Source organism: Somniosus microcephalus, chromosome 1 (assembly GCF_052327205.1).
Source record: "Somniosus microcephalus isolate GS21.2 chromosome 1, FLI_Smic_1.0, whole genome shotgun sequence".
Classification (NCBI taxonomy): domain Eukaryota; kingdom Metazoa; phylum Chordata; class Chondrichthyes; order Squaliformes; family Somniosidae; genus Somniosus; species Somniosus microcephalus.
The window spans coordinates 213,272,905-213,296,738 of record NC_140987.1 but is presented as its reverse complement, the minus strand read 5'-3'; the positions used below and the strand labels follow the sequence as shown (position 1 = coordinate 213,296,738).

Below are 23,834 nucleotides of genomic sequence, written 5' to 3'. Positions count from 1 at the left end.
ATAATGGACCACAGTTTGTGTCCGACGAATTCCAAAAATTCATGGAAAGGAATGGGGTAAGGCATTACACATCCGCCCCGTATCATCCAGCCACCAATGGATTGGCTGAGAGGTTCGTACAAACCTTTAAGAAGGCGATAAAGGCCATGTGCAACGAGGAAATTCCACTACAGCATAAGATGGACAATTTCTTATTAGCCTACCGAAATGCGACACATGTAGTTACCAACCAGACCCTGGCCGTGATGTTCTTTAACCAAAGGTTGAGATCTCGTCTGGACTTGCTCAGACCAAATGTGCGAAGAAATGTTGAGGACAAACAATTCCAGCACATCAACGAGAAGCCGAGAAGGAGCTTCAATATAGGGCAACCAGTCTTGGCCCGGGACTATCGAACAGAGAAGTGGCAACCCGGAACAATATGTACAAGGCAGGGGCCATTAATGTACACAGTGGATGTCGGGGAGAACATTGTGAGACTGGGAGCAGCTGCTTATAGGAAAATCCACATCAAAACAGTGGGAGACTTTCAGAAGGGAAATAGAGAGAGTACAACGCCAACATGTTCCTGTAAAGGTCAAGGGTGGGACCAACAAGCAAAGGGAACCTTGGATGACAAGGGATATACAAAAATGCATTAGAAATAAAAGGGGGGCTTTTGGCAGTTACAAAAGACTAAAGACAGAAGAAGCCCTAGAGGAGTATAAAAAGTGCAGGGGCATACTTAAAAAAGAAATTAGGAGGGCGAGGAGGGGCCATGAAATAACACTGGTGAGCAAAATAAAGGAAAATCCTAAGATGTTTTATAAGTATATTAAGGGCAAGAGGATAACCAGGGAAAGGGTAGGGCCCATTAGGGACCAAAGTGGCAATCTGTGTGTAGAGCCAGAGGATGTAGGCGGGGTTTTAAATGAATTTTTTGCATCTGTGTTCACTATGGAGAAAGACGATGCAGACATAGAAATCGGGCAAGGGGACTGTGACATACTTGAACATATTAGCATCGAGAGGGAGGAGGTGCTAGCGGTTTTAGCGGGCCAAAAAGTGGATAAATCCCCAGGCCCGGACGAGATGTATCCCAGGCTGCTGTGGGAGGCAAGGGAGGAGATTGCAGGGGCTCTGACACTAATTTTCAGAACCTCTCTGGCCACAGGGGATGTACCAAAGGACTGGAGAACAGCTAACGTAGTACCATTATTCAAGAAGGGTAGCAGGGATAAACCAGGGAATTACAGGCCAGTGAGTCTAACATCTGTGGTGGGGAAATTATTGGAAAAAATTCTGAGGGACAAAATTAATCTCCACTTGGAGAGGCAAGGATTAATCGGGGATAGTCAGCATGGCTTTGTCAAGGGTAAATCATGTCTGACAAATCTGATCGAATTTTTCGAGGGGGTGACGTGGGGTGGATGAGGGAAATGCTGTGGATGTGGTTTACATGGACTTCAGTAAAGCTTTTGACAAAGTCCCGCATAGGAGACTGGTCAAGAAGGTAAGAGCCCATGGGATCCAGGGTGCCTTGGCGCGTTGGATCCTAAACTGGCTGAGTGGCAGGAGGCAGAGGGTGGTGGTCGAAGGTTGCTTTTGTGACTGGAAGCCTGTGTCCAGTGGGGTACCTCAGGGATCGGTGCTGGGTCCCTTGCTGTTTGTGATCTACATAAATGATTTGGATGAGAATGTAAAAAGTATGATCAGTAAGTTTGCAGATGACACGAAAATTGGTGGGGTGGTAAATTGCGAGGAGGAAAGCCTCCGGCTACAGGACGATATAAACGGGTTGGTCAGATGGGCGGAAAAGTGGCAAATGGAATTTAACCCGGAAAAGTGCGAGGTGATGCATTTTGGACGGACAAATAAGGCAAGGGAATACACAATGAGTGGTAGGACCCTAGGAAGTACAGAGGGTCAGAGGGACCTTGGTGTACATGTACATAGATCCCTGAAGGCAGCGGAGCAGGTAGATAAGGTGGTTAAAAAGGCATATGGGATACTTGCCTTCATTAGCCGAGGCATAGAATATAAGAGCAGGGAGGTTATGATGGAGCTGTACAAAACGCTGGTGAGGCCACAGCTGGAGTACTGTGTGCAGTTCTGGTCGCCTCACTATAGGAAGGATGTGATTGCTTTGGAGAGGGTGCAGAGAAGATTCACCAGGATGTTACCTGGGATGGAGCGCCTCAGCTATGAAGAGAGGCTGGACAGGCTGGAGTTGCTTTCCTTGGAGCAGAGAAGGCTGAGGGGGGACCTGATTGAGGTGTACAAAATAATGAGGGGCATAGATAGGGTAGATAAAGAGGAACTTTTCCCCTTAGTGGGGGGGGGTCAATACCAAGGGGGCATAGCTTCAGGGTAAGGGGCAGGAGATTTAGAGGGGATTTGAGGAGGAACTTTTTCACCCAGAGGGTGGTTGGAATGTGGAACTCAATGCCTGAAAGGGTGGTGGAGGCAGGAACCCTCACAACATTCAAGAAGCATTTGGATGAGCACTTGAAATGCCATTGCATACAAGGCTATGGACCAAATGCTGGAAAATGGGATTAGACTGGACAGGGATGGATGGGCGGCGCAGACACGATGGGCCGAAGGGCCTCTTTCTGTGCTGTAAAACTCTATGACTCTATGACGCCACGTCGATCAGATCTTAGCATCACAGGAATGCGTCAACCCCATGTCTCGAGTACCTGGGGATGAACCCGACATACCGGTAGTATCTACTTCAGACCCAGTAGCAGTGGAACCCGATGAACTACCCGATGAAAGGGGGTCAGAATCGCCTCTGCACCAAGAACAAGAACCTCCGGAAAGGCGCTATCCCGAAAGGGTCAGGAAGCCGCCCCAAAGACTGAATCTATAAATGGACTTTTGTTATTGAATGTACATGTAAAAATGTAATTGTTATTTGAATATTAAGGGTATTATTAATCTAAAAAGGGAGGAATTGTAGTGTATGTGCTTTAAGTCAGAACTACTTTTTACAGCTCCTGTATACTGTAGTACTGGCAGTAACCACACCGGTATATAAGCTGTGCGCAAGCCTCTGTACTCCAGTCTAGAGATTGCCCTCCTCCAGTAAAGACCTGTTATTTGTTTATGTACAGCATCCGTGTAATTATTTATCCACTGAACCACGGATCTAACACGCCTCTCTTGGGTTGATGTAAAAGAGCCATGGTACTATTTGAAGTAGAGCTGGGAGTTCTGGTGACCTGGCCAATATTTATCTCTCAACCAACATCACTAAACAGATTATCTGGTCATGTATCTCATTGCTGTTTGTGGGTCCTTGCTGTATACAAATTGTACGCCTCATTTCCCTACATTACAACAGTGACTATAGTTCAAAAGTACTTCGGCAGTAAAGCGCGCATGTGGTGTCCTGAGGTCATGAGAGGTGCTATATAAATGCTACTCCTTTCCTTTAAAAGTACTTGTTAAGTTTAATGTAAAAATAAAGAGAATGTAAATAATTGGTTAATTGCCCATAATAAGCACTAGTTCTGATTTAGTTTTTGTCTGGACGATCAAACTTGTTGCGCAGTTAATTGCCATGTTTTCCACCTCCCCCTGCCTAAAACTTGGTTTCAGAGGAGAGGGCCCTGAACAGCCCAGACCACAGCCTTGGAAGTGCACCTGGACTCTTTTACAAAACTTGCTTTTAACACTTTCGGTGTCAAAAGCAATATTTCTGGGAAAACTGAAGTGTGATCTTTCCTAGGTCATTCAAATAAATACAAAATGTCCACACAGTGACTGACCTGAGTGTTTCCAGCATTTTTTGTTTTTGTTTCAGATTTCCAGAATCTACCGATTTTTATCTTTTGTTCAAATCAAATAATGTTTCCTGCAACTTTATCATGACAAACATAGGAAGTTGATTGTTTCCTGAATAAAAGAATCTCCAATCAATAGTTCTTGCATAAATCCAATTTAGAACTTCCCATCAATACAGTTGACTGCTTTCCACTGATACAACGTGCGTCTCTAGTGAGAGATAAACAATTCACATGGTTATAAGAGCAAAAGACTGCGGTTCAATCCGCAAGCGTGACCCCGAGCTTCCGGTCGCCTGTCACTTTAATTCTCCGCTCCACTCCCACTCTGTCCTCGGCCTCTTACACTGTTCCAACGAAGCTCAACGTAAGCTCGAGGAACAGCACCTCATCTTACGATTAGGCACTTTACAGCCTTCTGGGCTTAGCATTGAGTTCAACAATTTCAGACTATAAATTGGCCCCTGTATTTCTTTATATATTTTTTTCTCTTGTTTCCTCACATGGTAGCTGTTAATGTTGCTGCCATCATCATTCACACATCATCTAGAACCATATTTTGTTTCTTAACTTGTCCCATTACCTCCTTTTGCCTTTCACTATCATCTCTTTTGTCATTCAATCTCTCCTGCCTTCCAGCCTATCACAGACCTTCTCTTTGTTCTTTCCTCCCCTCCTCCCTGCCCCTGCTTAAAAATCTCTCCTCCCTAACCTTTTCCAGTTCTGACGAAGGGTTCGACCCGAAACGTTGACTGTTTCTCTCTCCTCGATGCTGCCTGACCACCTGAGTGTTTCCAACACTTTCTGTTGTTATTTCAGATTTGTTGATTAATTGGTTTATTGTTGTCGCCATCGAACAAACAAATTCTTTATCTCACAAGGCGCCCTGCTAGGCTGCCTACTGTTTAGATCAGACACCATTTAAATATAAGGAAACAGACAGCTACGATTATGTCACAGAATGTATATTTAATAGATCCATAGTAACATTCAAAAGAAATTGGATAAACACTTGAAGGGAAAAAATTTACAGGGCTATGGGGAAAGAGCCAGGGGAGTGGGATTAATTTGATACCAAAGAGCCGGCACAGGCATAATGGGCCAAATGGCCTCCTTTTGTGCCCTATCATTCTATGATGCTATGGTTTTCAGTTTACATCCAGTGTGATAAATTGTGTAAATCTATTTACTGACTGGGGTAAGTGGTTTGTCTCCGCACAACATCTCACAAATTTCTACACTTAGAGTGCTGTGTGACTTGTGGCCTGACTACTGCAATTTTGCATTAAAAAAAATCCTGGAGATGATAAAAATAATGGTTTCTGAGCGGTAACAAAAAACTTGCTGGAACAAACCACTTGTCCCACTGATTGCGAATTCCACGTTTAATGTTGCAACTGTTTTGCTGCCTAGTCAATATGCCCATTCATTTCAGTGGATGAGAGGATGGTTCTGATATTAAATCAAACAACTTCAAAGCTCATCTATTCATTGTGCAGACATACTTTGAAGTGTGTGCACCTTAGTTACCAAGTGCTTCCTCTGGTGCAATGAACAGTACAGAAAGTGGATCTTGTGTAACGGCACACTTTTTTCATTCATTCTTTTCAAGGCTAATTCAGAAAGAAGCCTTTGTGAATCTGACTTCCTCCACTAGTGACATAACATTACTTTAGTAACCTTGGTTCTGTTTCTTTTTATCTGCAGCACAAAAGCCGTCGTCCGTTTCCATACCCCATTCATTGTGGAGCAGTACAGACGTCTGTGCCAGCTTCGAGAGCAGCTTGTTCTCAACTGCCATGCAGAGTGGCTAAAATTGCTGGAGTATGTCAAGGGTATCAAGTTTGAATTGAACTGTTAGCTTGGTTGTTGTAGAACTAAAGAAGTTTGATAATAAAAATGTAAAATTAAATTACAACGTTGATCAACTGCATCTACAAAAATTTTAAAAATTGTGTCTCTAATTCAAGATCCTATAGTATAGACATGTTCTGCTGATGCATTGTATTTCTGCTGCTCGTGCAGCAGTGGAAAGCAAGGAATATAGTAATAAAATGCAGAGAAATTAGCATTTCAGTTTTATTACTAATTGAATAGTTGCACCATATGTATGTTTCATGTTAAGCAGTTATTATAATGGCATATACGCTGTGGTTAGTTTGGTATTAGAAAAAATGTTTTGTTTGAAAATTAACCAACCGGTTACATGAATGATAGAGCTACCAGTAACTGGAGTGAGCTGTCATTGACCAATTTATTGGCAATGTCTGATATCAGATCAGTGCTTGTTAAAACCCTAAGGGGGTAAAATTCAGTTGGTTGCGCCTCCCGTTAGCGCCTTAAGAGGGCGCTAACGGGGCACAAACCAATGAGCACCCGGGCACGGCACTGCCCACGCCTCCCGCAAAATTCAGCGGGAGGTTAGTGGTGGCGCTAACCGGTAGCGACCTGCGGCACTGCGCCGCTGGCGATGACGTCATTGGTGTGCGCAGCGCCCCGTTGACTCCCTGGCCACGATCTTCGGGAGCGCGCCCCCTGACTTACCGTCCGGCGCTATGTCCGACAGGGTCAGAGGGGGTATACCTGCGGCCGGGGAGGCGCAATTTAAAGGCGAGGTGCGGGGCAGCCATTTTTGTTGCTGGCCGCCTGCCAGCACCTGCCTGCACTCCCATCCCAGACCTCCTGAAACGCGCGCCCCCCCCCCCCCCCCCCCCCCGCGGAGTGCTGGCTGTGCTCCAAGAGCCCGGCACTTCTCTTGGGTGCTGGGCTCTTTTGCCTGCACTCCCGATCCCCGGGGGCCCAGCTGGGCCCCAGGTCGTGCTGCACAAGTCCCCTCCCCTTTGAGAAGGGGAGGAAGGCCTGCAATACCGTGGCGCGACGTGCCGCAGCGTGTGGCGCTGCGGCACATAACACCGCAATATTGACTCTCAGCGCCCCAAGAGGGATGCGGGGCGCTTCCAGTAACGCCCCGCTTCCCTCTTGGGGCACAACCACTCAATTTCCAGCGCGGGGACGCTAATTTTTCCGGTGTGCTATTTTTAGCGCCCGGCGCTACTTAATTTTTAGCCCTAAAGTTTTAATAGTTCTGGTTTAAATGTAGTGTTGTGGCACTGCAGCTTGGGACACAAATGTAATGAACTGCTCTTGTGTCGGCATCAGTTAATGCTGGGGCAGTCTGCCTCTTGGACGTAGGTGATTTGTGGCACGATGGAAATCAAGAAGGTGCATGCCCTCACAGGAGGTTGCTATAAATACTCGCCAAGGTCTCCAGCTTAAACAAATTGGGTGGGCTGTGTGGCATGGATGCGATTTAAAGGATCCTTTAGTTCCATTAGCCCAAAATGCACTTCATAAATATCAGTTTAAAGGGGTTTTGGCGCCTTTGTCTGCGAGATCTTTCAATACCATAGAGTTTTAAAGCCACTTTATTGTGATGCATTCAGTAGTAGCTGTGTGTGTCTTCTGTCAAAGAAAGAACAAACTTGCATTTATAAAGCACCCCTCTTATCCCCAGAATGTCCATAATTAATAAAGAAAAGAACTTGCATTTATGTAGCCCCTTTCATGTCCTCCGGATGCCCTAAAAACACTTCACAGCCAATCAATTGATTTTGAAGGGTAGTCACTTGTTTTGCAGGCTAATGTTGACCAGGATACCAGACACTGCAAACATGTTTATCTCCAAACGTGTGGAATTTAAAAAAAATACTAAAAACTGAAATGAAGTGAACCAGCCTGAATTAAGATTGAACTAGGCAAAGAAAATTACTGCTTTTTCAGTTAAATGTCCAATTGAAAAATCTTGATGTTATCTCAAATTTGAAGAAAACACAAATTCAATTGTCGTCTTTACATACTGTACTTCCAAATGTCAATGCACTTTTATTTATGATGGTTTGAATGTGTACTAGAATATACAGAAGTGGATGGATAGTGAATTGTTTGAGGAATATTTATTGCACTTTGATAACAGATTTTCTCTTAATATATCCTCATTCTGTTCATGTACAGTCAGTTTGGTGAACACTATCATGGAATAAGAAAGGCAATCGGTCACCTGGCAACCATTGACTGCATCTTTTCATTGGCAGCAGTTGCTAAGCAAGGAGGATATACCAGGTAATAAAGTGGTTTTGTAAACTTGTCTTTCTCTCTCTCTGCTATTCCTCTTGAGGTTTCTTTTAGTTATTTCTCTCATTCTAGTATTCCAGTGCAGTTCTGTCTGGCATTTGCCCATCCCTACTTTTCTTTAGTTTCTGCTCTAGAAGGAGAGAGAACGCATTTATATTGCACCTTTCACAACTTCAGAATTCCCAAAACGCTTCACAGCCAATAAGGTATTTTTGAAATGTAGTTACTGTTGTAATGTAGAGAAATGGAACAGCCAATTTTGTGCACTGCAAAGACCCACAAACAACAATGAGACAAATGACCAGATAGTCTGTTTTAATTATGTTGATTGGTCAGGACATCAGGAGAACTCCTTTTGCTCTTCTTTAAATAGTGTCAAGGGATCTTTTACGTTCATCTGAGAGGGAAGATGGGGCCTTTGGTTAACATCTCATCTGAAAGATAGCACCCCCAACAGTGCAGCACTTTTTCAGTACGGCACTGAAATATCAGTCTGGATGATGAGCTCATGTCCTGGAGTGGGGCTTGAAATCACGACCTTCTGTTCTTATCCTTGCATCAACGTGTTCAATTTTAGTCCATTTATAAAATGAGCATTTCTTTCTAATAGTGTATTATTTCATAATGGCACCAGAAGGGTAGGAAATTGTAAATTGGTGATAATGGTATACTGTAGTTTCATATTATACTTAATCAGCCCTAAACCTTATGGTTGTAGATTGTTGTGCATCAGGCTGCGTAATTAGTTTCATGAAGATATTTTGATATGAGAATAACATTGAAAAAATGTGTTTGATAAAGCATTTTCAGAGCACTGGATGTCCTTAACTTTTCCAAAATGTGCACTTGTTCAATTAGATCAGGTGTGCAAAAATGAACTTACTGGAAAACATAGTAACAGTTTTAAGTAGAAGATGACTGTTGGTCCACCTCGCCCACCTATCCACATTTCTAATGCTTTTGACTCCCATTTGTTGACTAGAACCTGTCTAGTTTCTTCTTGAAATCCATTAAGGTTTCTTGTTCCACCACACATGCCGAAAGTGCCGTGGAATCTTTTACAAGAGGGCAGTCGGTTTAACATCTCCTCTGAAATATGGTACCTCTGACAATGCAGCACTCCATCAGTACTGCACTGAAGTGTCAGCCTAGATTATGTGCTCAAGTCCCTGGAGTGGGTCTTTAACCCACGACCTTCTGACTCCTCAGGTGAGAGTGCTACCACTGAGCCAAGGCTGACACCTTAAGTAGTCTGAAACATGAAAGTCAAAATTATCTAGGCTAAAAGAAACCCCAAAACATAAAATCAGCCTTTTAAAATCAATCAAGAGTTGGGTGGCATAAAGAAAGATTGTAGTTGGTGGGAAAAGAATCTAAATTCCTGTCAATTGAGTCTATACAGTACTTGACTTTTCCAATGCTTTCCTGGCCAGCCTCTCATCTTCCATCTTTCACAAACTTGAACTCATTCAAAACTCTGCTGCCCGTATCCAAACTTTCAGTGGATCCTTGTCCTGTGGACAGTGCTGCCTAATTTCATAGTTTTTGTCACCTCTTGCCATGCTCTTGACCTTCAGTCCATGGCCAGAGGATCCTTGCTTTGCTCCACTTCCTGCAGTAATTGCTCTATTGCCTCATCATCAAAGCAGGGTGCCTTTACATGTTCAGCCATCCTCTGTGTAAACTCTCACAACTTCTTTCCCCTTGGCACTTGAATATAAACAGTGGTCTGCTAGCGTAAATAGCTTTTCCGAAATGGTTCGGGATATTTGGAAGCAAGTTGCAGGCTTACAAAATGTGAAACTTTGCACAGCTTCCAGTCTTTCCTCGACTGGCTCCCCTAAAACCTCTGCATGCACCAACCACTTTAAGCAGCCACAGGCCTTTAATTCCTGCAGCAGAACTGCAATTTCCTGTTCATTCATGACAAAGCCCATCATGGTGGCCCCCAATATTAAAATTAGTTTGGACAGGAAATCCAGGCACGAACCTTTTACTTGTGTGCTGCAGACATGTTGCACCCCCAGCATTGACCCTAGGAAGATCAGCTCTTTAGGCTTCTCACCTGAGGGAGAAAATATTTCCTAGAAATTTAGAACAAGTAGGTATGAGTAATATGAATTTTGTTGAGAATTAATTAATTTTTCATCAGTATGTTAACTTTACCTGTAAATTTGCTAAATGCTAGTTTGCCCTGTAATTTGGGGTTTTCATTGCTAATTGCTACTGTTCAGTTTTGACGTCTCATATACAAATTATTTCATTTGCTTAACAGTTGGAAGATATTTATATATGAGTTGATGAGGTACAAGAAATTTGACGAGGATTTGTACTGTGGTTAACTCTGATGGAAGTGTTAAGCTTCTAATTTTCATCTGTTCCACTCCTTTAGGTAGCTTATCTCTGACTTTTTTTATTCCATTCCTGGACTCTTCTCTTTCTCTCTCCATCTCTGGAAATAGGCTTTTCACAGACAGCCATGAAAGCCCATGGACTATAGCAACTACCTGGATTTATTTTTGGATTGGAGTAATGTAAACAGTGGTGTGCTCAGGAGCCAGTGTTAGGATCATTGCTCTTTTCAATATATATGAATGATCTGACTTGGATATAGGAGGCACAAAAATAGTGTGTGTGGTTAACTTTGAAGTGGACTGTAAATAACTTAAGGAAAATATGATGAAATTTAACGTGGCAAAATGGGGTGGTGGGGTGGGGGGGCAATAAGGAGAAGGTGTATGCACTAAATGGTAAAACTTTAAAAGGAGCAGAGAGTCTTGGGGGTTCAGAGATGCAAATCTTTAAAAGTGGTATAGCAAGTTAATAAAGCTGTAGAAGAAAAATGGGAACCCCAGTTCTATAAATTGGGGCATAGAATACAAAAGCAAAAGGGTAATGCTACATCTGTGTAGATCATCAGATATGCTGCAGTTAGAATATTGTCTGGTTTTGGGTGCCCTACTTTTAGAAGGTTGTCGAAGCCACTCAGGTTGTAGAAGAGGTTCACTAAGGTGATACCAGGGATGAGAGTTTAGTTATGAGGAGAGATTAAAGAAACTGGGGCTATTTTCATTAGAACAGTGAAGATTAAGAGGAGATCTGATAGAGATATCGGCTGGATTTCACAGTCAGCGGTGAAGGAATGGCGCTTGCCGTTCATTACGCTTACAGACTTTTCGTGGACTTTTGAGCGGCAACTTACGGTTGCTAGAGATTCTTTTTGGCGCGGCCTCCTCTACAGAGGATCTGTGGCGTGTGTGAGCAGGCCAAGCAACTGCGTGGCTCATCAACCAATTAGATTGAAGAATCCTCACTGAGGCACACAGAGTCTAAACCAGGAAGTGTAAGTTAGAATATTTAATTCAATGTAAAATCATGTACAGAAAGCAAAATAGTGAGAAAGAAAGATGAGAATTTTAATTTTTAATTTTTCAAAATCTCCAACAATAACTAAATTCTGAAGGAATGAGACTCCACACTTGTAAAAGTAAATTTTCAGTGCAAGAGAAGTTGTTTGGCAGTAATTAAGATAAGCACGCCATTAAAAATTCACTTACACTTGAATGCACCAGCCCTAACTTTTTCTGGCGTGTTTAATGGGTAACTAGTGGGTAAGTACCACAACCTCACACCTTTCATGTATTTTAGTGATGAGTCTCTCGGCGAGGTACTGGTGCAGCGAAGCTTGTGGAGGAGCAGGGCAAATCGGACAGCAATTTCCTGATTTCTGCGTTTAACTGTGCATGTGCGGACCCCGTAGTTGATGTTTGATTTAGTCTATTATAAAGTCGATAGCTGCAGTATTATTCCTACTGTAAAATCTGGGCCATCAGAAATAAATGATCACAGTTGTGATGGGCTGAATGGCCTCTCTGTGCTGTAACATTCTATTTAATTCTATTTTACTGTGTAACTTTTTTTTTATTTGCACTGTCAATGCTGAGCCATCCCACGTAATATATAAAGTAAACTTGACCATGCCAAGTGCATATACCTCCAATCTGTGTAACCCAGAGGGAACGCTGGTCTCCATATTCAGTGCGTTTTTCCTGGAGTTGCTCAGGTGGGCGCTTTGTTTAGTTTAGATTTCTGTTTCTTTTCTTTCATGTGTGAGGAAACTGATTGTGACTGTATCCCTTGTCTCTGGGCTTATTAGATCTTGAGATCTTGAGGAAATAAAATCCTTGATACCTGGTTGTATTGCGCAGATTAATGCAGCCTTTCTTTGAGTCTCTGAATTTCATGGATTCAAAGAACTGTTATGGGAAACAGACGCTGTCCTTTGCTATGGTTTCAATAAGATTTAGTGCTTTGCAGCTCTTGTTTGTTGATGCTTTCTGCCTCAAATGGCACTAGAATGAGCATATCTGGAGTTCTTTATGAAGGTGCTGTTAGAATTACATTTGACCCCAGAGCTCTTTATTTCCCCTTTATACCTGCAGATTTGAAAAGACACTATTGCACAATGTGAACGCAGAATGACCTATGCATTCTATGAGGACAGGACAAAGAGAAATTATTGTCAAATCCTCACAACCATTGCTTTCTTAGGGAACAAGACGCTTCAGTATCTGGGGTTGCACTTATACTGCCTTGTTTGCATATGCAAAGTGGTTTTGGATGTGCATCAACACAAAAATGGCAGCATAATATAGAAAACTATGCGAGTTCAAATCCCACTAAGACAAGTTGTGAAATTAAATTTAATAAGTTGCTGGACTGTCATTTAAAAAACCCCAACTGGCTCACTAATGTCATGCAAGCAAGGGAAACAGCCATCCTAACCCGGTCTGACCTTCACATAACTCCAGTCCTATGCTATGTGGTTAACTCTTAATGCCCTCTGGGAAACTAGAAATGGGCAATAAATACTGCTTTGCCAATGCCCCTTACATCCCAAGAACAAAAAACATGACTCTCTTAAGAGAAGCGTAGATAAACTTTTGAGGCAGAGGAAAGTACGGTGTTATTGAGGAGCACGGGAAATGGGGATTAGTTTTAGATATCATTTATAATCCTTCCCAAGTGATCTTGTAATGGTCCTGTGTGTTGTCTAACTGACCTCTTGTGTCCTAACATAAGCAAAAAAGTGTATCCCCATTATTTTGGCTATTTTCTAGTCTAACCCTGTCTAGATTCATTTTAGCTTGCCATATACTTTTTTTTTGTTAGGGCTATCTGAAAGACAATTTCTCCTTTTATAAGTCTTCAGAGATATCTTTTTAAATAGATAAATGTGGTACCAGCATAATATCATCTCTAAATATGCTACAGCCGAATCCACAAGATACTCTCCTGCCTCTAATCTCAAAACCTAGCTATAGTTCTGAGAGGGCCGTCAGTTCATGGTTTTCATGAGTAGTGTATAGCTGTAGTTTGGTTAATTTATTTCTGATGCTTCTGGCCTTTTATATAGAAGCACTCAATAAAATACCTAGATTATTTCATGCAACTTAGTTACCTGATTTAATCCTGTTGTAGTGGGTTCAACTAAAGAGGTGAGTTAAAATCGACATTGTCAAAAATGGTTTGATTCGCACTGTTATTTTGTAGGATGTTTATTTTGTTCTCTGGCCTGGTCACTTTAAAGAAACCCTGAATGCTTCCTCCATCTTGGCAGCAAAAAGTTTTGCACCTACTTTGCTTGGATGAATACCATGTTTGTTGAAAAGCCCTAGTTGTCCAATGAACTGGCTGCAGTTGTCACAAATCATAGATGCTTCTTTCTTTCCCAGCCTTGTTCCAGATGTTGAAATCTGTGTTTCCATTATTTCGGTCAGCACCACCATTCACGATTGGTAGGAGTTCTGGAACAACAATTTAAATGTCCTCTGCTGTTGCAGTCCTTCTTGCTGTTTGGTAAAGCTCCTACCTTTTGTATAAAAAAAAATAATCCAGTAACACATTTTGAGGATGGGAATATTCATGGAGCCTTCTCTTCCCATTAGTTGTTTAATGGTCCATCACCATTCACGACTGGATGTGGCAGGACTGCAGAGCTTTGATCTGATACATTGATTGTGGGATCGCTTAGCCCTGTCTGTAGCATGCTGCTTCCACTTTTTAGCATGCATGTTACAGCTTCCCCAGGTTGGCACCACATTTTTAGGTATGCCTGGTGCTGCTCCTGGCATGCTCTTCTACACTCCTTATTGAACCAGGGTTGGTCCCCTGGCTTGATGGTAATGATAGAGCGAGGGATATACCGGGCTATAAGGTTACAGTTTGTGGTGGAATACAATTCTGCTGCTGCTGATGGCCCACAGTGCCTCATGGATGCCCTGTTTTGAGCTGTTAGATCTGTTCTGATAATTTAGCACGGTGGTAGTGCCACACAACATGATGGAGGGTGTCCTCAGTGTGAAGACGGGACTTGGTCTCCATAATGACTGTGGATCCACAGTCACTGCTACCAATCCTGTCATGGACAGATGCATCTGCGACAGGTAGATTGGTGAGGACAAGGTCAAGTAGATTTTTCCCTCTTGTTGGCTCTCTTACCACCTGTCACAGGCCCAGTGTGGCAGCTATGTCCATCAGGACTCGGCCAGCTCGGTCAGTAGTGGTGCTACAGAGGCACTCTTGGTGATGGACATTGAAGTCCCCCACCCAGAGTACATTCTCTGCCCTTGCTACTCTGTGCTTCATCCACGTGGTGTTCAACGTGGCGGAGTACTGATTCATCAGCTGAGGGAGGGCGGTAGGTGGTAATCAGCTGGAGGTTTCCTTGACCATGGGGTCAGGAGTCAATGTTGAGGACTCCCAGGGCCACTCCTTCCTGACTGTATACCACTGTGCTGCCACCTCAGGTGGGTCTGTGCTGCCGGTGGGACAAGACATACCCAGGGATGGTGATGGAGGAGTTTGGGACATTGGCTGAAAGGTATAGAAACATAGAAGATAGGAGCAGGAGTAGGCCATTCGGCCCCTCGAGCCTGCTCTGCCATTCAATGAGATCATGGCTGATCATCCAAATTCAGTACCCTGTCCCTGCTTTCTCCCCATATCCCTTTAGCCTTAAGAAATATATCCAACTCCTTCTTGAATATATTTAATGAATTGGCCTCTACTGCCGCCTTTGGTAGAGAATTCCACAGGTTCACCACTCTCTGGGTGAAGAAATTCCTCCTCATCTCTGTCCTAAATGGCTTAACCCTTATCCTTGGACTGTGACCCCTGGTTCTGGACTCCCCGACCATCGGGAACATCCTTCCTGCATCTAGTCTGTCCAGTCCTGTCAGAATTTTATAAGTTTCAATGAGATCCCCTCTCATTCTTCTAAACTCCAGCGAGTATAAGCCCAATCAACCCAATCTCTCCTCATACGTCATTCCTGCCATCCCAGGTATCAGCCTGGTGAATCTTCGCTGCACTCCTTCCATGGCAAGAACATCCTTCCTCAGATAAGGCGACCAAAACTGCACACAATACTCAAGGTGTGGTCTCACCAAGGCCCTGTACAACTGCAGCAAGACATCCTTGTTCCTGTACTCAAACCCTCTCGCTACGAAGGCCAACATACCATTTGCCGCCTTAACCGCCTGCTGCACCTGCATGCTTACCTTCAGCAGCTGGTGCACAAGGACACCCAGGTCTCGTTGCACTTCCCCTTCTCACAATCTATTGCCATTCAGATAATAATCTGCCTTCCTGTTTTTGACACCAAAGTGGATAACCTCGCATTTATCCACGTTATATTGCATCTGCCATGCTTCTGCCCAATCACCCAACCTGTCCAAATCATACTGGTTTCTTGGCATCCTCCTCACAGCACACACGCCCACCCAGCTTTGTGTCGTCTGCAAACTTGGATATATTACATCTAGTTCCCTCGTCTAGATCATTAATATATATTGTGAATAGCTGGGGTCCAAGGACCGATCCCTGCGGTACCCCACTAGTCACTGCCTGCCACACGGAAAAGGAGCCGTTTATTCCAACTCTTTGCTTTCTGTCTGCCAACCAGTTCTCTATCCAAATCAATACCTTGCCCCCAATCCCATGTGCCTTAACTTTACACGCTAATCTCTTATGCGGGACCTTATCGAAAGCCTTTTGAAAGTCCAAATATACCACATCCACTGGTTCTCCCTTATCTATTTTACCATGGTGTGGAGATGCCGGAGTTGGACTGGGGTGGACAAATGTAAGAAGTCACACAACACCAGGTTATAGTCCAACAGCTTTATTTGAAATCACAAGCTTTCGGAGCGCTGCTCCTTCGTCAAGTGAAGTGGAGAAATGTATAAAGACACAGAATATATAGTCAGAGAATAATGTCAGATGTTTACAGGTAATCTTGCCAACTGCCATTTATCACACCTCGGCAGAGAGATAATCACAGCAATCAAAGGTGTGCATGGTGTCCAAACAGGTCAGTCAGGAAAACATTACATCAAAGAACAATGAGGTGGGGTCAAAAGGGGTCAAATATTGCAGATGCTGGGGTCTGTATGAAAAACAAAAAAACAGACAAAAAACTTTTTTTTTTGCTGTAATTCACAGCAGGTCTGGCCGCATCTGTGTAGAGAGAACAAGCCAATGTCGACTCGAGTCTGGATGACCCTGCGTCAGGTGGGGTTACATGTAGCGTGACATGAACCCAAGATCTCGGTTGAGGCCGTCCTCATGGGTGCGGAACTTGGCTATCAGTTTCTGCTCGACGATTTTGCGTTGTGTGTCTCGAAGGCCGCCTTGGAGAATGCTTACCCGAAGATCGGAGGCTGAATGTCCTTGACTGCTGAAGTGTTCCCCGACTGGGAGGGAACACTCCTGCCTGGTGATTGTTGCGCGGTGTCCGTTCATCCGTTGTCGCAGTGTCTGCATGGTCTCGCCGATGTACCATGCTCCGGGGCATCCTTTCCTGCAACGTATGAGGTAGACAACGTTGGCCGAGTCACATGAGTATGTACCATGTACCTGGTGGGTGGTGTCCTCACGTGTGATGATGGTATCTGTGTTGATGATCTGGCATGTCTTGCAGAGGTTGCTGTGGCAGGGTTGTGTAGTGTCGTGGTCGCTGTTCTCCTGAAAGCTGGGTAATTTGCTGCGAACGATGGCCTGTTTGAGGTTAGGCGGCTGTTTGAAAGCGAGTAGTGGAGGCGTGGGGATGGCCTTGGCGAGGTGTTCGTCGTCATCGATGATATGTTGAAGGCTGCGAAGAACATGGCGTAGTTTCTCCGCTCTGGGGATGTACTGGACGACGAAGGGTACTCTGTTGGTTGTGTCCCGTGTTTGTCTTCTGAGGAGGTCGGTGCGGAAAAAAAAAAGTTTTTTGTCTTTTTTTGTTTTTCACACAGACCCCAGCATCTGCAATATTTGACCCCTTGTGACCCCACCTCATTGTTCTTTGATGTAATGTTTTCCTGACTGACCTGTTTGGACACCATTCACACCTTTGATTGCTGTGATTATCTCTCTGCCGAGGTGTGATAAATGGCAGTTGGCAAGATTACCTGTAAACATCTGACATTATTCTCTAACTATATAAGCTGTGTCTTTATGCATTTCTCCACTTCACCTGACGAAGGAGCAGCGCTCCGAAAGCTTGTGATTTCAAATAAAGCTGTTGGACTATAACCTGGTGTTGTGTGACTATTTTACCAGTTACATCCTCAAAAAATTCCAGTAGATTAGTCAAGTACGATTTACCTTTTGTAAATCCATGTTGACTTTGTCCGATCCTGTCACTGTTTTCCAAGTGCTCTGCTATTACATCTTTTATAATGGACTCTAGCATTTTCCCCACTACCGATTTCAGGCTTGCCGGTCTTTAATTCCCTGTTTTCTCTCTACCACCTTTTTTGAATAGTGGGGTAACATTAGCTACCCTCCAATCCATGGGTACTGTTCCAGATTCTATCGAATGTTGGAAGATGATCAGCAATGCATCTACTATTTCTAGGGCCACTTCCTTAAGTACCCTAGGATGTAGATTATCAGGCCCTGGGGATTTTTAGCCTTCAATCCCGTCAATTTCCCTAACACCATTTCCCTACAAATACTGATTTCTTTCAGTTCCTCCCTTTCATCCGACCCTATGTTCCCCGACATCTCTGGGAGGTTATTTGTGTCCTCCTTTGTGAAGACAGAACCAAAATATGTATTTAATTGGTCTGCCATTTCTTTGTTCCCCATGATTCTGTGAGTATGACTATGTCAGGCTGCTGCTTGACAGCTCTCCCAATTTTGGCACAAGTCCCTAGATGTTGGTGAGGAGGACTTTGCAGGGTCGACTGGGCTGGGTCGTGTCCGTAGCCGGTGCCGATGCCAGGTGGTCCGTCTGGTTTTATTCTTATTGTGTTTTGTAGTGGTTTGTTACAACTGAGTGGCTTGCTAGGCCATTTCAGAGGGCAGTTAAGAGTCAACCACATTGCTGTGGGTTTGGAGTCACATTATAGGCCGACATATTTCCTTCCCATAAGGACATTAGTGAACCAGATGGGTTTTTACGACAATCTGATAGTTTCATGGTCACCATTACTGATACTAGCTTTTTATTCCAGATTTATTTAATTAACTGAATTTAAATTCCCCAGCTGCCGTGGTGGGATTTGAACTCTCGTCTTCAGATAATTAGTCCAGGCCTCTGGATTACTAGCCCAGTAACATTACCACTATGCTACCTTTCCTAAGATGTACCGCAACTGCAAAGGCTACCACTCACTTAATGTGCAGTTGCTGTGCGACCACACAGAGCACATCATGATGTTGAATGCCCGCTATCCTGGCAGCAGTCATGATGCCTTCATCCTGCTCCAATTCGGCGTACCAGCAATCTTCCAACCACCACGTCAAACCCACCACGTCAAACCCAAGGGTGGCTGCTCAGAGACCAGTGCTATCTGCTCTACACGTCGCTGTTGACTTCCCTCCACAACCCCGTCACTCGTGGCCAGTACTCCTAATGAGAGCCATGCTGACATGAGGAACCTTTTCGAGCACACCATCAGGGTTCTGAAGCAACGGTTGCACTGCCTTGACCACTCTGGAGGAGCCCTCCAGTACACACCAGAGCGGGTGTCCCATTTCGTGGCGGTCTGCTGCATCCTCCACAACTTGGCCATCATGGCGACGCAGCCCTTGCCAGCACAGGTTTCGTGACCACCTCAGGAGGAGAAAGAAAGGAAGACTTGCATTTATATAGCGCCTTTCATGACCACTGGACGTCTCAAAGTGCTTTACAGTCAATGAAGTACTTTTGAAGTGGAGTCACTGTTGTAATGTGGGAAACGCAGCAGCCAATTTGCGCACAGCAAGGTCCCACAAACAGCAATGTGATAATGACCAGATAATCTTTTTTTTAATGTTGGTTGATGGGTAAATATTGGCCAGGACACCGGGGATAACTCCCCTGCTCCTCTTCGAAATAGTGCCATGGGATCTTTTACGTCCACCGGAGAGAGCAGACAAGGCGTCGGTTTACCGTCTCCTCTGAAAGACGGCACCTCCGACAGTGCAGCACTCCCTCAGCACTGCACTGGAGTGTCAACCTATGGTTATGTGCTCAAGTCCCTGGAGTGGGACTTGAACCCACTACCTTCTGACTCAAAGGCGAAGGTGCTACCAACTGACACTATGGAGGAGGAAGAGCAGGAGGAAGGCAGCAGATCCCTGTTCTGGTCGGGCTGTACGTGAGCGCCTCATCAGAATCTGGTTCCCCTGAATGAAACCCCAGATCCCCGTTGCTCACCACTTCCCCACCTTACCATTCTTCTATTACAGTAGTCCATGATGAAGTAGTTGGAAGCGCTGGCCAGTTTGACACTTTGGAATGAGTTTCTGAAGTCTCTCTCACAGCTCTGTTGCCATCTTGTATATTAAAAATAGTACATTTATCAACTGACCATGGACAATGCCACAGGCAATTTACTAGTACTCTTTATTTAAAAAAAAAAAGTTAATAGTACCCTTTAAACTTCAGAAAAAGTATTAATCTGCAAGAGATAAATAGTGCCTTTCCTTATTCTGGCTTGAATTATTTTTTTTAAAGGACAAATTAGTTTCATTTTTAAAATAAACAGGCTCTGATTATGAGCTGTGTATATTTAGAAAATTTAAACATTCTAATGACTGATACCTGTGAGTTTGGAGGAGAGGGACACACACACACACACAGACACAGACACAGACACAGACATAGACTCAGGAACCAATCACTAGATTTGATGTTTGAAGAGATCTCTTCGAGAGCTACTCATTTATGCTTTTCACAGAATAATGGACAGAGATGTGAAAAGCGATTCTCAAAGTCACATTAAAATCAGAGGCCTTCATAAACAAAGATCATTACCTCAGAAACAGAGTGGAAAGTGGAATAAGTCTTTATTGTCCAAAAAGAGCAGCTGAGTTGAGCATTATTGCCAACGAGTTTATGATGAAGGGTTCTAATGAGATAAATTGTGACTGATTGTTTCCACTAGTCAGTGAGACAATGAGGGGGCACAAATATAAGATGATGTTGGAAAGAATTAAAAGGCAAGTTAGACATTTCTTACACAGAGTGATTAGAGCGTGGAATTTTCTGCCACAAGCCACTGTTAAAACAGTCCATAAATTATTTTTAAAGGAAATTAGTTGCTTAAAAAAGAGTCATAATCAAGGATATGGGGACCGAGCAGGAGAGTGGATTAGACTGGGTGGCTCTTGAGGAGAAAAACTGGTGCAGGCTTGATAGGCCTAATGGCCTCTTTCTGATACTTAACATTCTAGTTGCTGACATCTTTCATTGGTTGGTTGGTTGGGGTGTCTAAAGCATAGACCTTAAAGTAGCATTTAAACATCCACACATTTGTCTGTTCTTTGTATGGCTTGTACTTTTTGACTTGTATTTTGTAATTAAAATAAACCAAAAAAACTGATGGTTGAATGCTTTCACTGAATATAGAGGATAAAGTGTTCATTATTAAACAATAGTTTAAAATGTTGTGTTATTTGTACAGGCCAACTGTGCTGGAAGAAGATAGACAAATAGTGATCAAGAATGGCAGGCACCCTGTAATTGACATTCTTATGGGAGAGCAGGAGCAGTACGTTCCAAATAGCACTGAACTGCATGTGAGTATTCAATAAAATCTTTCAGTGCCCTACTTCGCAGTTAAACTGCTGTGTGTGCCGGGTTGATTGGGTGACCTTTGCTGTAATGCTATATTTTCAGCAGTGTCATGTCGTCACTTGTGGCTTAAAGTAAGCACATTAGAGTATGTTTTCTTCCATTTGTTGATATAGATGTGGCGGGAGTCGGGTGCGGGGGAGTGGGTTCCCCGCTATATATTCACACAGATCATTTTGTCAACAGTAGATGGAGGTAAACATATCCTAATATGTGACATTAAGGTCTAAATTAAAGTTTGTTCTCAAATACCCAGCCAAAGTTGAGTTTTCTCATATCATGACCTGATATCTTTTCTCTTGTGCTTCTGCTTCTCTGTCCCTCCTTTTTGCTTCTCTCTAGTATTTTTTTTCTTTTCTTTTCTTTCTATGTTAGAGGTGACAGTGGGTGGTGTGGCAGGTGAAGGAGCCACAAACGTTACAGGCTACTTTTGGGATGGGCTTGCAGGAAAAATGTGGCCCTTGCCGGCTGCCTTCCATTCCCTCCCCCAATCATTTGTGCTTTCCTTGCTCCCATCGCATCCTCCACCTGTCACCTTCCCAATACCCCTTCCTCTCCCTGCCACCTATTCACTACCCCCTCCTTGTGCCTGTATCCTTCCTCCCTTTACTCTGCTGTTACTCATCGCACCCTGAACCCTCCCACTTGATCCACTCCCAAGGGCAGGTGGCAGGAAGCCAGAGGCTCCCTCGCCCTCAACCAGTTTCTCTCTCCCCCTCAATTCCTATTTGTTTCCCTCAAAGAGGCTTTGTGTGCTTTCAAAATGTAACTCCTTTATTTAAAAAAATCAAGTTGGAATGTGGAAGGAAACTGGCTGTCTGACTTTCCCTCTAGTTGTTTCCTTCTATTTTCCTCTGCCTCTTTCTTGCATAGATATTAGTAATTAGAACCACTGTCCCCATTACAAAGATACTTCCATCTCTATAATATTGCCAGTCTCCGCCCCTGCTTCAGCCCATCTGCTGCTGAAACCCTCATCCATGCTTTTGTTACCATAAACTTAAGCGCATCCAAAAATTCTGTTGCCCGTATCCTAACTTGCACCAATTCCCATTCATCCATCATCTCTGTGGTCGCTGACCTAGAATTAGCTCCACCAACGCCTCCAATTTAAAATTCTCATTCTTGTGTTCAAATCCCTCCATGGCCTCGCCCTTCTCTAACCTCCTCCAGCCCTAAAACCTTCCGAGAACTCTGCGTTTCTCCAACTCTGGCCTATTGTGTATCCCTTTGCTCCATCTTTGGCGGCATGCCTTCAGCTGCCAGGACCCTAAGCTCTGGAATTTCCTCCATAAACCTCTCCTCCTTTAAGACGCTCCTTATCTAAATGGAGTCAAGGAGCGGATAGATTTAGGAGTTCAGATACGCAAATCTTTAGAAGTCGGACGACAAGTTGGAAAAGGTGCATGTGATCATAGGTTTTATAAATAGGGGTATGGAGTAAAAAAGCAGAGAGGTCGTGCTAAACCCATGCAAATCGTTGGTTAGGCCACAGTTAAAAATATTCGGACGAAAATTGCGGCCAGTGGCGTAGCTCCGGAGTACGCCACTGACCTACGAAAAGAATGGGCCAGAAATTCGCGGCCAGAAGCGTGAGTACGGTCGGGGTACTCACGCATTTGGCCGTTGGAAATGCTGGCGTTCAGCAGGAACAGCGCATGCGGGGAACGCCGGCATTTCCAGACCCGAGGTCTATTCACAGCGCGTGCGACTGCACAGGCAGCGCTTGCGCAGTGAACTTTGTGGATTTCAATGATGGATTCAGTGAGGGTAAGTCCTTAGAAGTTACACTTGAAAAAAGCAAGTGTAAAGTTGTTCATTGGCTGCGGAGGAAGATATATTTTATCGTGGAGCTTCTGAAATGCAATATTTTTGTTTGGGAAAGGGAGGGAAGTTATTTTAAGAAATTTTAAATAAGTTTTAAAGTTAAAATTTTTTTTTTTTTTTAAGGGTTTTCAGAACGGTAGGTAGAAGGAGCAATTGTGGCTGTGTGAATGGAATGTGCGAATGAGTTATGTATGTATGTCCACATATATTCCTTTACGTATATGTATGTATGTTTTATATTCCTTTACTAATGTGTATGAATGTATGTTTTTAATTATGATTTTCCAATAAGTTACTTTCTCTGAAAGTCATAATTAAATAATACATTCATACACATAAGTAAAGGAATATATACATAACACGCAAAGGAATATATACAGACATACATACTTTCAGAAGCTCCACGATAATAAATATCTTCCTCCGCAGCCTCTGGAGCAACTGTACCCATGCTTTTTTCATGTGTAAGTTGTAATGACTTGACCTCACTGAAAGCATTAATGAAAGCGGCGAATTATACTGCGCACGCGCTGCCTGTGCAGTCGCATGCGTTCTGCCTCTGAACCCCTTCGTTCAGAGGACAGGAAATGCCGGTTTTCCCCACATGCACTGTGCATGCTGAAAACCGGCATTTCATCCGGCCAGATGCGTAAGTACCCCGACCGTACTCGCGCATTTGGAAGGGAATTACTGGGCCAACATTTTACATGTCAATAAAATGAAAAATTTAACAATTGCACGACTTGCCCCCTCGCATCTGCGACTGAGGGTCCAAGGAGGTGCATTGCGCAAGAGGTCATCATCGTACGTATCCTCACACTGTTCCCTTTGGGGAACTGTATGAAGTGGTGGAAGGATTTATGGCCATGATTAACGCTCATTCCGTGACCGTAACCATCTTTGAACCAGCCATTAGGGTGGTTAGTCCTATGGCGGGAGGGTTTTACGGGCTCCCACAACCCATCTGAGGGGGGGGGGGCCACCATCACCCACGG

At 43.8% G+C, this 23,834-nt stretch overlaps 1 protein-coding gene across 1 annotated transcript in view; it reads left to right on the top strand.

The window, feature by feature from the left end:
* The window catches only part of msh3 (mutS homolog 3 (E. coli)), a 459,900-nt gene that overhangs the window by 194,908 nt on the left and 241,158 nt on the right, over positions 1-23,834 (top strand). Inside the window, exons 17-19 of the mRNA XM_085989589.1 lie at positions 5,478-5,594; positions 7,782-7,889; positions 20,843-20,957. Coding sequence (XP_085845715.1) covers positions 5,478-5,594; positions 7,782-7,889; positions 20,843-20,957 — 340 coding nt within the window. The remainder of the gene's footprint in view (positions 1-5,477; positions 5,595-7,781; positions 7,890-20,842; positions 20,958-23,834) is intronic.